A 16,397-nucleotide genomic window follows, 5' to 3' on the forward strand; every position below is an offset into this window, starting at 1 on the left:
TATCGAATTCAACAGCAATCGAATCAGTGACCCTAAACCAATCTATGACAACTGGATTCAAAGAGTCTTTAATATAAATAATACAGCCTCCACCACTACTAACAGAACTTTCTCCTACTTCTTCATTAACTGTAAAATCTCTATCTTTTCTAAATATTTTGAAACCAGGTATGCTAATTTCAGCATCAATAATTTCATTGTTAAAATGAGTTTCATTTATGCAAACAATGTCAGACTGGTACAGCGAAACAGCATTTCTCAATTCACAAAACTTATTATATAAACTATTACTGTTACTATAAAACAATTTAAGGTTTAGGCATTCTATAGTTTTGCTTTCTCTGCAAGTCGCTTTCTCCGTTCCTGTCTCACAAAAAATTGGACGTCTCTGTCAGCTCTGTTCAGATCCTGATTGATCCAATAAACTTCTTTCTTCGTTTTCTCAGAATCCACTTCTATCTTCCAACCTTTCCCATAGTTACTCCAATACAATGCAGCCTCTTTTGATTTGAGTTTTACAATCAGCGGTCTAGGTTGATGTTCCCTGCTTTCACCAGATTCAGTTAATTTACCTGCCCGAAAACAGGACACGATCACGTCTTCTTCCATGCCACAAATTTCATGTAAAAACTTGAGATCATTGCTTTGAGATCTGTTCTCTTTGATATCCATTTCGGGAACGTGTCTAATGATCACATTACATTCTCTTTTGATCCGTTGGATCTTGTCAGCATCAATCTGTTGGACTGTTGCCTTCACTAATTGAGTTGGTGGCTTGTCACTAATAGTTGCCTGGAGGTCAACCTTCGCTGCATCAACGTAGCTCTTCACTTTTGAAGATGATTCATTGACTATATCTTTTTTGACAGCAGCCATTGCTGTTGGTAACTCATTCTGCAGACTGTTCTTAACAGCATTGGTAATCGTTTCATTAATGAGGTTAATATATATGAGTATGTGAAACTTTGCAACGGTGAGGACAGAAGCTGACTCTTATTTACCACACCCTTTCTGCAGGGGCGAGTATTTTGCTGTCTGACGACAGTCATGTGGTAATTAATTGCATTGACAGCAACCAGCTTTGTTCAGTGGTAAAAAGTTATAATGTCAGAATATATATACAATAAATTAAATCAAGTGATGCAAATGGCAGAGCACAATCGTAAATCCTGAGCAATAAATATGATCTATCCCTCGTAGCTCTTCTCCTCAGGTATCAAGTTGTTGAAAAGTCATTTTCGATAGCCTCTGAGTCTGAAGGCCGAGCCCCCGCTCATATTGCACAGGGGAGGCCTGCCTTCCATGATCGCAGTACAAAGGGGAAGCCTTGAGTCCAAAATCGTGTAACGATCGAGGGGTGGGTGTGGAATTTGAAATACCAAAAAAACATCTTCGGTTACAGCAGGGTAACATGGAAAATAAACTAAAGTGATTTCCAGGATAACTTTGAAACATTTTTGGCTTAGAAAATTTTCAGTCCAATTCATCCCAATACGTACTTCTGAAGGCAGAGCTTCCGAGTTCGGTTTGCAAAGAGGAGGCATGCTTTCCGGGATTGAATCGCAAAAGGGAAGCCTTGATAGGTTATGAATATAATAGGCTGAAGGCTCCTAATGAATAAGGCTCCTTCCAATTGTCCAAATTGTGTGCGAAAAATTCTCATAATGATAGTCTGCTAATGTTTGCCAATGTCTGTCCAAGCCCCCCTCCCCCCGCCCTCTTGTTTGTTTTAGAATAGCTTCAGATTTAATTACTATTCTTTTATCAGTTATGGCTAAGGTTTATGTGGGAAACATAGACAGAAGAACTGAAAAGCGAGATCTTGAACAAGAATTTGGCAGATTTGGGAAGATAAGACAGATTCAAATTTGGGCTGATCGACATCCTGCTGGATTTGCTTTTGTGGAGTATGAAGATGACAGGTTAGCTTTGCAATTTGACTTTTTATATCTATGACAATAAAAATGAGATAAGCTAGCTCTATAGAAGGTCACAGTACAAAATAACGGTATAAATCAATACAATGCTATCCATAAATTCTCAAATCATATCAAACTGAAGCGGATTATGTACAGATTGAACTTGGTGTTGTAAATGTGGAAACTTAAAGAATGGTCAGAAATTCCTAGGAATTTATATATTGTGCTATTCATGCATAAATTTGATCTCTGTTCAAAAGTTCTGTGTGTTGCAATAGTTATCAATAATAGTTCCAATGGTTGTTGCAAATATGTCTGTATTAGAATAATGTTGAAAATGAGGGAACATCCAACTGTCCTTCACACTTCTCCATTGGGATACTCATCTTCAAACTCCACTTCCTCGATATCAGCGTATCTGAGAGTTTCCTGATCTTCTCCATAGAACCTCCTGTAATTCGACTGAGCCTGAACCATACTTGCTATCTTCTTCACTGGCAGAACAAATGCTTCACAACCATACTTGGTGAAAAAGAACACCAGAGGGTAGGCAGCTGCACGTATTGTGTTGATGAAAAGGGAAGCATAAAATGATTTCAGGATGACAGGGAACAGTTCTTCACAGTCCTCTAGAAAAGTCAGCTGTGCCCCCCACAGAACATGCTGGAACACTTCAGGAGAATCAGTAATCAGGTAGAAGATCGCATAAGCAATAACAGTCAATGTATCTTGTGTCTTTTTTACGGAAGCCTCCACATGACCCTGTTTAATATTGGAGTAAAGTATGACATTAGCCAGTAACAGTGTCCCAGTAACAAGGTAAAAGTAAAGGTACGGGATTACTTCAGTAATAAAGAGCCATGCCATGTAAATTCTTGAGTTCCATCCCCCTAAGAAGTCACTGTTGATAGGCATAGGGTGAGGAATAAAGGAATAAAAGTGAAACCTTGTGCCCATTATCATAGGTACTGCCAGACAGATACATTCGGTAGCAAACCAAGCCACTCCCATCAGGAAAACAAACAGCTTAGTTCTGTTCATGAGGTTACTGAGTACAAGAAGGGCTAAGAGGGCTGCTAGCCACTCATGATTCACTAATTTCAGAAACCCCCAAAACTGGTTGAATTCATCAGATCCAAAAGCCATGGGTTTCTTGTTGTGAATGTAGCTGATTCCAACAAATAGATCTAGTAGGACAGTCACCCAGTTTGAGGCACTGATCATTAATGTACAAACGTCCACTGTACTTTTTATCCCTTTCCTTTTAATGGCATGAGCCACTAGAATGTTCATGGTGAAACCTAGCACGAAAAATACACAGTTGAGCTGCCCAAATGTATTCTCGATTTTATCATGATCTTTGAAGGTATCTGTTGCATCATTCCAGGCCGGTGTAGTCGGGTAGTCATTCGATGTCATCTCCTGTAAATGAAGTTTAAGATTTATGAATTGAGTTTTATTCAATATTTCAAACTATTGGGTAACAGTGAAATGAATGAAATGAAATTAAATAATTTAATGTGCTTGTATATGATTAGCAACTAACACAAGTGTCAAGTGCTAACCATTCTCTGGTTAACAGATTTCAAATGTTTAATTAATTTGTAGCATGACAGTAAGGTATATAAGATGTTATTTAATTTTGCTTGGGCTATTATATTGACTATTGAGGTTTAATGATGATATGGAATTTGAATTTTATATAAATTTACACTATGTGGTTGGGGCATTTTGCATAGTAAATATGGTTACTACTCCTATATATCATATTATTTGATTGGTATTCGATTTCTGATTATTTCCCTAGGAATATGATTATTATATCTCAATTTGGCTTTAGGTAGGGTGCCCCGCTAAAAGAACTGGATTCTTCCAGGAAGCATCCCGTGCACAGAGCTTGGTCTACATATATATTAAATTATTAAACATTCATTCTGTATGTGCACGAAAATTTATTTCAATCAAAAAATGCCAGAGCGGTTCTAAAGGGTGAGGTGAAAATATTCAGCAACAATCAACTAGATCATCTCAAAATCCAAATTTATTCAGAAAATATCACTTTAGTTATATATCATATAGGAATCATAGGAAGATTTATTGATATATTACACCCTTAGAAATAAAGATATACCACCAACAATGCAAGGATTGATGCAAGTGGGCCATCGGTAACAGGAGAAATATGCCTCCACCAAGAAATCCTTGACAAAATTCTATCATCGAGCCTTAGTGGCTGATGGTATAACTCACTGGATTCTCTAGAGAAGTGGACCCAGGTTGAAACTTATCTCTTTAATCTCACCACCGTCTCGACACAAAGAGACAGAACCTTGGCCACGTGTTTTAAAAATGACCGGAGGGGGAGACGGATCCCCACCAGAGGCACATATTAGGTGCGGTAAAAAAATCGAAATTATGCGGTACCACACCCGACTATAAAGGTAAAATGTGCGGTAAGGTGCGGTAAATTTTTCACAACAGTCCATGACGTTGTGATGTAATATAGAGTAATCAGATATTGTGGTGAAGTTACGAATTTTAACTGATACACTATAATCGAAATACGGTAACGACGAGGGTTCCATAACGGCCTGGGCACGGTCCCGAAAGGGCCTTGGTCACGGTCCCGTAGGGGCCTGGGTAACGGTCCCGAAAGGCCCTGGGTCACGGTCCCGAAAGGGCCTGGGTCACGTGGTAACCGGGTCACGTGGCCTAGGCATGAGTTCCAAAAGGGCCTGGGTCACAGTCCCGAAAGGGCCTGGGTCAGGGTCCTGATAGGGCCTGGGTCACGTGGTAACTGGGTCACGTGGCCTAGGTATGAGTTCCAAAAGGGCCTGGGTCACGGTCCCGAAAGGGCCTTGGTCAGGGTCCCGAAAGGGCCTGAGTCACGGTCCTAAAAGGGCCCGACTTTTAACATATTTTGGTTTTTACACTCGAAAATCTTAACGCGAAAATGTCAAAATTATGCGAAATTACGCGGGAAATGCTAGATTATGCGGAAATATGCAGAAAATTACAAAATGTGCGGAAATGTGCGGAAAACAATAAATTATGCGGAAATGTGCGGAAAACGGTAAATTGTGCGATCCCGCACCCATCGCACCTAATATGTGCCTCTGATCCCCACCACTTTCCAAGCAAGTCACCAGGAGAATACAGTGATCTACACAACTCCCTGTTACCAACGACTCAGGATCCAGAGAAAGAGAAATAATACAAGAACAAAACAACAGTACTTATCAAATACGGTCATATATAAATAATAATGCTAAAGGCTACCTTTGAAACTGTCTATATTACGTAGTGATCGTATCTCCCAGGGAAGTGAATACCATGTATTTGGTGTATAGTCAGTGAAACGCCATCAATTGATTTTATTCTTTGTCATTTTAGGAGTCTTTAACCTGTAACAATCTCCTTCTACCTTCGATCTGGTATTAGCTGACATCAGTGTGTTTTCAATCTCTACAAGTTTTTTATGTAGTCAGGTGAAATCCCATGTTCAGCTTTATATGTAAGGAGGCAGACTTTAAAGAAAATCCGTTGGTCAAGAGGAAGGATTTGTGCTCTCTTGTAGTAGGGAAGTAGGTCTTCTGATCGGTCTTTGATATTGTAGATGAACCGAAACCTTTAATTTTTGTTCATGTCAAATGTCAATGAGGAACTGCTATTGAATATGGGCAGAAAACATCCCTGATTATATATTTTAACGAAATCTTGTAATTATATTTATAAATTTCGTTGAACGACATAGGGACTTATTATTTAAACAAGACTGAGAATCGAGAACCATGTATATGCCATTATAAAAGCGAGTGATCAATTTTCGCCCGGATGGAATTCAGTTAAAGAGTTCTGTTGAAAAATATTTGATAAAATCAAATAAATAATAAGAATCACAAATACAATTACAAGATCACAGACTTTCAAAAGAAATGATACAAACTTTCAAACAAAAAGCGTCTCGTTTAAAAAGTCAAATACGAAATGCAAAAAACAGCCAAAAAATAATACAGAAGACTGTTATAATTAAAGAATGCAAAAGAAAGTTCAAATCATCATTTTCGCAACTATATAATAGTCGAAACTTAAGTTGCACTCACGCAACAAAGAAATATTGAATCAGTAATAGAGTTGCCATTTTTGTCAACAATTAATTAATTCCATCTGTATGACAAATCTGGGCCCACAGTAGTTTGCTGGCAGTTGTTCTGTGTAATGACTGAGGCTGAGGGGCCATCCAACAGTAACTGTCCTTCACACCTAGACCTCTTCAACGGGATGCTCCTCAACTTCTTCGATATCGGTGTACCTGAGACTTTCCTGATCGTCTCCATAGAACCTCCTGTACCTCGTTTGAGCCTGAACCATATTTGCTATCTTCTTCACTGGCAGAACAAATGCTTCCCAACCATACTTGGTGAAGAAGAACACCAGAGGGTAGGCAGCTGCTCGTATTGTGTTGATGAAAAGGGAAGCATAAAATGATTTCAGGATGACAGGGAACAGCTTCTCACAGTCCTGCAGAAAGGTCAGCTGTGCCCCCCACAAAACATACTGGAAGACTTCAGGTATATCAGTTATCAGATAAAACGCTGCATAGCTAATAACAGTCAACGTATCTTGAGTCTTCTTTCTGGAAGCCTCTACATATCCTTGTTTGATGTTGGAGTAACGTATGACATTAGCCAGTAGCAGAACCAAGGTGGTCAGGTAAAAGTAAAAGTATGGGATCACTTCGGTTATAAATAACCATCCCATGTAAAATCTTGATTTCCACCCTCCAAGGAACTCGTTGTTGATTGGCAAAGGGTGAGGAATGAAGGAGACCCAGATGAACCTAGGACCTAATGCAAGGGGAATCATGAGGAGAATGCACTCTATAATCAATCCGGCTGCAGCCATCAGGAAAATGAACAGTTTAGATCTGTTGATAAGGTTACTGAGCACTAGGAGGGTTAACAGGGCTGCTAACCACTCGTTATTCACTATCCTCAGAAACCCCCACAGTTGGTTAGACTCAAATGATCCAAAAGCCATGGCCTTCTTGTTGTGAATGTAGCTGATCCCAACAAATAGATCTAGTAGGACAGTCACCCAGTTTGAGGCACTGATCATTAATGTACAAACGTCCACTGGACTTTTTATCCCTTTCCTTTTAATGGCATATGCCACTAGAATGTTCATGGTGAAACCTAGCAGGAATGATACACAGTTTACCTGAGCAAATGTGCTACCGATTTTATCATGATCTTTAAAAGTATCTGTAACGTGCCATACAGGTGTTACAGTCACAATATCCCTCTCTTCAAACTGACTTCCGTTCATAGCCTGATACGAAAAGGATATTATAGAAAAGTCTCGTACGCACAATTTGTGATATATCGCATTTCTCCTAGATAACAGTATAATTTCGTATGTCTACTAGTATAGCCGTCGTACACGTAGAAACGTAATGTTATGAGAAAAGTTAGCAATAATCAGACTAGGTGCTCTTATCACGTGATAGCTAGTTGGAATTAGACTCGCTCCTTCTAAATAAGGGACATTGGGAGTTGGGACCTCTTTTTCAATTTAACCACGAATGTAGAAGCGTCAAATTCAAAGCACGGTCAGCAGTCGTAGGAAATAAACCTGGCAAGCAACAAGTAACGAATATACTGACTCAGAAATAATAATCGAAATATGCGTGGTAAGACTGTTAAAAACATTGCTCTAAAGATACACTCCGAGAGTGCCAAACAACAACGTGCATGACTAACAACACTCTCAAACACCCGAATATCAAAAATATTACGTACGTGATAACGAGAAAAGAATCTGGAAGAATCTGAAAGAATGAGCCTAACTGAACATATCAGAACACATACAATATTCTAGTAATAACACAAACGAAACGTGTCATTTAACGCTGTAATTTAAAAATAAATAACTCCACCATCGCCGAGTAAAGCCCATATCAAGTTACAACTGCTAGAATCAGTACAAATGTCTGACATATTGGTCAGTAGTTTGTGTACCATACAATAAGATTGCACTAGTATAATATACGCACTATATTCTCAAGTAACCTGGCTGTAAGACAACAGAACAACATTCACACAGAACTACTACTCGGAGAGGCTACACAACAGAGTTACACGAGAAAGGACAAAGCATGGTCTCCCTCTCTTTCCGTTATTAATACTCTTTTTGTAGCTAACCGGAGTATGAGTAGTGGGGTGAGAATCACGTGACACGATCATGTGATCTGTCATTTAATACCGTGAGCTTATTTGACACGTTAGGGAGACAGTGGAGAGTGTTCAGATCGTGCCGGGTATCTTACCTAACACTTCAGGAAACCTTCCCTAAATACATTGCTAAGAGAACGTGCTCACTAGAGAGTGCTGAGTGTCAACACCAGTGTACCGCTGCTGCCGGGACTCATGATCTCATTCGTAGTTAACGTTGCTAAGAGAACGTGCTCACTAGAGAGTGTCAACACCAGTGTACCGCTGCTGCCGGGACTCATGATCTCATTCGTAGTTAACGTTGTTAACCCCTCTGCAAAACTCGGAGCAAAGAACAAACTGAATATGTGGGAAACGTACTGTGTAGCATGTACCGGGGCTCAGGGACCCTGTGTTGTAGATAGTAGGATGTGGAATGTAGGGAATCTAGTCACCGGGACTACACCCAGAATCTGTGTAATTCAATCCAGTTAAAAGTTTTATTATGTGCGGGGGAGAGATGTGACTAGTGATATAGGGGAGAACATTAAGTCATGTTGTAGAACATTTGTTAACGACCCTGGTGTCGTGTTATTTCCGTCCTTTTTACCGGTGCTTCCTTGCACTTGTGCCAATGGGTAATATTACGTTGTGGAGAGAAAATATGTTAAAACTGGTCGCCGCCAGTATTGATGGTGGTAACTAGTTGGGAAGATTAGAGTCTGGAGGTCACACAGAAACATTCTAAAGAACTATCGGCAAATTATAAAACATAGCCTCATATGAACCAATATGTTCAACTTTTATTTACTATTATTATTAATCGTTCACTATTTAAAGGCATTTACCGCCAATTACTACCAATTATGATTTACAGTTGATGTCCCTCCGACGACGGACGTCCGACAGGTTACATGATATTGCTAATTTTTCTCACTTCAAGGTCTTCTCAGGAGATAGAGTTTCTCCTAACCACTTCATTTCAGGGATGCAGAAGATGCGATAAAGGACCTGGATGACAGACAGTTTCTGGGTAGTCGACTGAGGGTAGAGTGGGCCAGATCTACCGGACGTAAACCACCTCCCCGCAAAAGGTAATTCATAGAATGATCCATTAATCGACTAATTGTATCACGATCAGTTGTAGTCATAACTATGGTAACAATTACCAGAAACTAGAGCAATAAAACTTTATTTTCAGTTTATTAGATGTTGATCTTCGAGCCTTTTAAGCGTTCTAAGATGCTTCATTAAGTCCATGAATTAGTGATTTGAAATAAGTATTTATACGTATATAATCTGATAATGGGTAATATAATACAAAATGCAACTTAACTTCACGAAAGTGGATATTGATAATTTATTAATTCCAAACCTAATTTGTTGTGGATGTAAAGGAATTTGTCATATAAATCCTCATTGAAGTATCCATTAAACCGTTTCCAATTAGGGTTTGTTTCTCCCACGGAAGGTAAATTTGTGTTAAGGTCGGTATTTCTAGATTTACAAACCATAACTAATGTTCGTGATCTGGTTTTAAAGTTATGCTATGAGTTAAGCTAGATGGAATAGAAAGATCCCTTAAATTTATTGAATGAAAAGTTGATAAAGATCAATAAGTAAAGATTAACAAAAACTAAACTAACATACTGTTAACTCCAGCTACCACCATTGTCTGTCACTGATACCTCTGTGAGCGCTGCACTCTGACTAACGCACTCTTACTCGCACTAAATCTCGTGTCTACTTGCACTCTCTCACGCGCCACACTTCTAAACGCGCTCGCCTCCCAGACGTACCACCAGTCTTCTCGCACAAGGTGTGCCGGCGTAATGTGTGTTGCTCGCAACACAAGCTCGCAACATGGGGTTGCATCAAGTTGGCGCTCTCTCAGACCTACCTCAGCTACTCAGACCCCCGGCTTGAAAACAGCTTCTCTCTCATATCCAGACCTTCTCTCTCGTACTTACAATCTAACTGCTATACCTTACTAGCTCGCTCTATCTTTGCTATGCGGTACAGGGTAACACTTATATAATAACCAGTTTACTTCCGGGTTTGAACCAAAACAGATTCGTAGACTGAGTTGAGGACTGTTCTTCGTCAGACAGTGTTTAGCTAGGTCCTTCGAAATCACTGCTCGTAATTAAGATTCAAAACTGCTTTTATCATTTTCAACAAAAAATGCCGCTTTCTTAGACCAAAGCTTTGCATGAAGGGGAGGTACATTTAAAGTAAGTGTTAGAACTAACCACTAAAAGTGTGTTCTCGCAGGTCTCCTGCTGCTAGACGTGGTGGAAGTTATAGACGTTCGCCATCTCCTCCTCCAAGAAACCGGCGCTCCAGGTATAGTATTATACATCTGTTTCTGTTACCCAGATTTGAAGTGAAATCCTCGCTCATGTGATTAATTACTTAATTCACCCATTTAAATACCTCATATGTATGGTCATAAACCTTATCTAATTCATGAACTTTCAGTGTAATTCTAAGAAGAAATTTTCCATCTACCAAGTTTTATTAATTTGCTTATAACCACACCCTACAGGTCTCGCAGTCCCGCTGTCGGCGCTGCAGCAGCTGCCCGCAGAAAAAGTCCTTCTCCAACCACGCTGTAATAATAATATACGCCTCAAATATCTGATCATAAGTACTGTGTATAGTTTAGAAAGTTTCAATTCCGTTAATTTTGCTCATTACTCCTCCTTTCAGATCCCGAAGTCCAGCTCCCCGCCGACGCTCTCCTTCTCCCCGCCGACGCTCTCCTTCTCCCCGCCGACGCTCTCCTTCTCCCCGCCGGCGCTCTCCTTCTCCTCGCCGCAAGTCGCCATCACCCCGCCGCAGGAGCCCATCTCCTCGCAGACGCTCCTTATCTCGCTCTCCTCGTCGCAGCAGAACACCTCCCAGTCCCCGATAAAATAATGTGATGGATAAAACTTTAAAATCATAACGAGCACTGCATAGTTGCCATGTTTCTACTTGTTTACTTTTTGAACAGTTTTGAGTTGCGATAATGTTAACAGAACACCAGAGCCATGCGAGCTCTTTATTCCTCTGTCGCCCATTTTAACCCAGAAATTAAATTTTATATGTTATATTCAAATTTCCGCGTTTGATGATAATTTGTCGAGTTACTCTTGCTTCTTACAATTTTAATTTAAAAGCTGATATCGCTGAATACTTAATGGCTGATCAAGTCAAAAAATAATTCTATAATAAATAAATTGCTTGTCATTAAACAAAAGATGCTGCTAGGATTCTATTAAAACTTATGATATCCGAACATCCCATACTTTCCATTCCTAATGTTTTATCGTCCACTCTAGTGTAGCAAGATGGCCAAACTTTACATTGGTAATGTTGATAAGCACACCGACAAGCGCGAGCTGGAGACGGAGTTTGCTAAGTTCGGAGCTCTGAGAGAAGTCTGGGTTGCCCGACACCCTCCTGGATTCGCTTTCGTCGAGTTCGAGGATGACAGGTAGACGATATTCCTTGCTATTTTTAGGCGAAATCTTTAAATTTTCAATCAATATACAATATTTGAATATCAACAGAGTACAACCAACTAATCAAGCTGCACTACATTGACATGCAAAGGTTGCATGTGAATGTAGTTGATTGAACGCTCATTGTTTTCTTTAAGAAAACATTATTAAATTATTGGTAATGTTTATTTTGTAGTGCAGACCGTATAAAAAATGAACATTATTAACATTATAAACACTTTCCCATCAGAGACGCAGAAGATGCCATCAGAGAAATGGACGACAGGAGTGTTTGTAACAGCAGAATCAGAGTAGAGTGGGCCAAGTCTAACGGCAGAAAACCCCCTCCTCGAGACAGAGGTGGTTTCAGTGGCAAACGAAAATCCAGGTACTTCAGAGTTTGATATTTTTTTGTCGTTATAAATACTCAAGTTTACTCTAGTGCTGGAATTTTCTCGTACGTTTTGCGTCTGTTTGGACGCGGCGGACTCTTTGTAGGATTCATAAGGTGGAATTTGTGTGACCCATTGTAGTGTGGTTGTTGGCGGAGTGTAAAATTCTTAAGATTCTTACGTCTTACAGTTCAAGACTTTGAGTCCGGTGTTGTCCAAACAGACATAAAAAATTTAACCGAATACATCTAGCCCTGGAGTAAGTTGTTAAGTAATATTTAAAAACTATTCGAGACATAACCTCCTATCATATTAGGGTGCTCGCCCGATCTCGAACGATCGTAGCATCGCATCCCTTCGCTGCCACCACTTCGCATCGTATCTCACACCGCACTTGTATCCTCGTCTCGTAAGATCTAACATCGCATCGTAACATCGCATCATTTCTCCCGCAACCTACACATCAATAATTGGATTTACAAACGGCGGCTGTTGTCTGACGTCATGTCACGTGGTGTGTGACGTCATGTCACGTGTTGTGCGAACAACCGCCTATAATAATCGTCCCGGCAACAATTTGTAGCATCCTCCAACAATTTGTGGGTCATCTTAAGTCAGCTCTGGTAAGAGACACGGACAAGTCTGGCAATGAAATGTTCAATGACTTTTCCTAACATGGGGCTGTTTTGATTCTCTTGTAAAAAACGTAAAAAATGTACTTTCTGTTTTGGTCTTGATTTTATTTCCAAGGCTCCTCAATCAAGTGCTATGCATGTTCAATTAAACCGAATATTTATTACTTGCATATTTTCTACCATCATGATATTTAGGTCTAGAAGCCCACCCCGAAAGAGGCGCAGTCCTCCTCCAAGACGACGATCCCCGTCTCCAAGAAGACGATCTCCTTCCCCCAAACGATCCTCCCCGAGACGATCTCCTAGACGATCTGCCTCCCCCCGGCGAGCAGCAAGGTGGGAACATTTATCTTAAATTAAGAAAATTGTAAGATCTGTCAAGCACACTTGAGATGTGAGAAATGGCTCGCATGTCTACTAACATCCCCTGTGCTTACTAAGTAACTATGTCTCAGTGCATCATGTTTATTTTATTAAACATAATGCACAAGTTTTTAAAAATGTTGTTAAATTTGGCGTTCCATTCTCTACAATACTTGTGAAAACACTGCAAATAAATTGGTGATCAATATCATCATTCGATAAAAGCTGATTTCTGGTATGCATAAATTTACGACACACGATTATTTCCATTTAGTATTTGCCTTGTTTCACTTGCTCTTCCTTGATGATCCATACTAAACACTACAGCTATTTGACATGTCTGCTTTATAAACACGGTTAAATCGGTGTAAAACTACCCTGCTCAGGACGGTCGTCTCCGAACAGTACAACACACGTTATGATTATTTCTGCACGTTTCTGTTCGCCGAATAAAAGGAACTAACACTTCCCGTGCACGGAACGCGCGAAATAGCGTCTTCAGTACAAACGCATAGTTTGTAACCATTTTCAGGAGATGCGAGCGCAGCGCGCGCGCTCAGTCACGGCTGTTCAGAACGTCGATTTTTGCGATTCTAATTAGATAGGATTACCCTAGGATTTATCCTAGCGCGTCCGAGATATCTCGGATTTTATCAATCCTAACGCCGATCCAGTCCCCCCCCAGGATACCTCCGATGAATTCCTATCGCCGAGCGGCGATAGGATGTGTAAGTTCCGAGAGGCGATAGGATTTGCTCTCGGACCCGATAGGAAATTAAAAACCTATCGGATCCGAGCGCTAATCCTAGCGGAGATAGGATTTAACAATTCCGAGTGCCGAAAGGATTTGCTCTCGGACCCGATAGGATACTCAAATCCTATAGGATCCGAGAGCAAATCCGAGAGGCGATAAAATTTCAAATATCAGGACCGATATAATTGGAAGACGACGCATATCTAACTGTAGGTTGAAACTTCAAGCTTTCTGTCAGTTAACTTCAGGATCATATCAGATCGCTTTATCTTAAGTTGATCCACGGTTGCCTGCAGGTTACAACAACTTGGAGGTTGTTTAGGTTAAATTAAGTAGATAAATGATAACTTTAAGCTAACTTGTAGTTCTCTATAAGAGTTAACTCTAGGATACCTTGTAGTACTCTTCAAGTTAACTTCAGAATACCTTGTAGTACTCTTCAAGTTAACTTCAGGATACCTTATAGTACCCTTCAAGTTAACTTCAGAATACCTTGTAGTACTCTTCAAGTTAACTTCAGGTTACCTTGTAGTACTTTTTGAGTTAACTCTAGGATACCTTGTAGTACTCTTCAAGTCAACTTCAGGATAACTTGTAGTTCTCTTCAAGTTAACTTCAGGATACATTGTAGTACTCTTCAAGTTAAGTTCAGGATACCTTGTAGTACTCTTCAAGTTAACTTCAGGATATAACCTTGTAGTACTTTTTGAGTTAACTCTAAGATACCTTGTAGTACTCTTCAAGTCAACTTCAGGATAACTTGTAGTACTCTTCAAGTTAAATCCAGGATACCTTGTAGTACTCTTCAAGTTAACTTCAGGATACCTTGTAGTACTTTTCGAGTTAACTCTAGGATACCTTGTAGTACTCTTCAAGTCAACTTCAGGATAACTTGTAGTACTCTTCAAGTTAAATCCAGGATACCTTGTAGTACTCTTCAAGTTAACTTCAGGTTACCTTTTAGTACTTTTTGAGTTAACTCTAGGATACCTTGTAGTACCCTTCAAGTTAACTTCAGGATACCTTGTAGTACTCTTCGAGTTAACTTCAGGATATAACCTTGTAGTACTTTTTGAGTTAACTCTAGGATACCTTGTAGTGCCCTTCAAGTTAACTTCAGGTTACCTTGTAGTACTTTTTGAGTTAACTCCAGGATACCTTGTAGTACTCTTCAAGTTAAGTTCAGGATACCTTGTAGTACTCTTCAAGTTAACTTCAGGATATAACCTTGTAGTACTTTTTGAGTTAACTCTAGGATACGTTGTAGTACTCTTCAAGTCAACTTCAGGATAACTTGAAGTACTCTTCAAGTTAAATCCAGGATACCTTGTAGTACTCTTCAAGTTAACTTCAGGATACCTTGTAGTACTCTTCAAGTTAACTTCAGGATACCTTGTAGTGCCCTTCAAGTTAACTTCAGGATACCTTGTAGTACTCTTCAAGTTAAATCCAGGATACCTTGTAGTACTCTTCAAGTTAACTTCAGGATAACTTGTAATACTCTTCAAGTTAAACCCAGGATACCTTGTAGTACTCTTCAAGTTAACTTCAGAATACTTTACGTACTGCAGTACGTACGTGCGAGCGTATATATATACCGCGCGATCAACATTTTAATTTAGCGGTTACATTTTTTGTGTTCTTTCGGAAACCTTGAAAAATATAATTTTATGACTATCAGCCCATCGATTAAAACTAACCCATATAGAACATTTCTGCTACTTCCTGCTAATTACATGTCAATGATTCTAACACTCTCCTCAGTCGTAGTCCACGAAGGAGTCCTGACAGAGAGATGTACCGCGGCGGCAGCCCCAGCAGAAGAGGTGGCAGCCCCAGATACGACGATTACAACAGATAGAAAGTCCAAAGCTACCATACCCATCCAAGGCTGAACTCAATTTATTCGGGCTGAACATCTTTTCTGTATATCCGTGGACTAAGTTTTAATGGTTACGAAAAACGTTACTTTCTTATTTGTATCGCAAATACACGAAGCAGACTTATTTTTACTTTACTGTGCTAGATGTAGTCCCTTTCACCCTTGAAACTTTCACATGCTTTCTTGAGTTCGAAGAAGTCTTCTTACAACACCGGATATTTATTATTTACTGAATATTTTGATATTATATGATTGTAATTCTTCACTCTTGACGTACAACGATATGAAAGTCTTACTTGGTTTTGTTCTCAACTATCATACTTGAATTTTATTAAAAAAGGTATCATCACAGTAATTTGATAAATTATTATATAAGTTACTTAATAATAAATGAGCGAAAATAAGTTTCTTTATTGATCGCATACTGCTATTAATCAGCACACAGCTAATGCTATTAGTATCACTGTATTGAGTCCAAGTCAGTCATTGAACCAACAATGTACACGCCCAATAGTTCCTCTGCTCCGGGTTTAGACTGTTGTCTATCAATTCCTCTCTTTCTAGAGGTTCCTCCAATGGTTCTCCGTTTTCCTGCGACATTCCTTGTTCCTGCAGCTCTCTTTTTTCCAGCAATGCTTCTTTGTCTGGAAGTATTATCCGGGTCTCCGGCACCTCCCCGTTTTGGAGATGATTGGTTCTGTTCTGTGGTAGTCCATCGTTTTCCAGCAGTTCTTCACTGCTTCCTAAACATT

At 39.7% G+C, this 16,397-nt stretch overlaps 2 protein-coding genes across 2 annotated transcripts; both read left to right on the forward strand.

Moving 5' to 3' along the window:
- The first annotated feature begins 1,770 nt into the window (after positions 1-1,770).
- On the forward strand, positions 1,771-11,247 carry LOC134818581 (serine/arginine repetitive matrix protein 1-like). Its single transcript, XM_063828209.1, has 5 exons — positions 1,771-1,922; positions 9,118-9,225; positions 10,406-10,477; positions 10,680-10,745; positions 10,844-11,247. Exons 1-5 carry the CDS (start codon positions 1,771-1,773, stop codon positions 11,046-11,048), a joined length of 603 nt encoding a protein of 200 aa, XP_063684279.1. The 3' UTR covers positions 11,049-11,247.
- Positions 11,248-11,461: 214 nt separating this feature from the next.
- LOC134818579 (serine/arginine-rich splicing factor 3-like) lies at positions 11,462-15,934 on the forward strand. Its single transcript, XM_063828207.1, has 4 exons — positions 11,462-11,612; positions 11,870-12,007; positions 12,842-12,982; positions 15,528-15,934. The coding sequence occupies exons 1-4, from the start codon at positions 11,467-11,469 to the stop codon at positions 15,622-15,624; spliced, it is 522 nt and encodes a 173-aa protein (XP_063684277.1). The 5' UTR covers positions 11,462-11,466; the 3' UTR covers positions 15,625-15,934.
- Positions 15,935-16,397: the final 463 nt, after the last annotated feature.

This window comes from Bolinopsis microptera, chromosome 7, assembly GCF_026151205.1.
Source record: "Bolinopsis microptera isolate Bmic1 chromosome 7, MBARI_Bmic_1.0, whole genome shotgun sequence".
Lineage (NCBI taxonomy): Eukaryota > Metazoa > Ctenophora > Tentaculata > Lobata > Bolinopsidae > Bolinopsis > Bolinopsis microptera.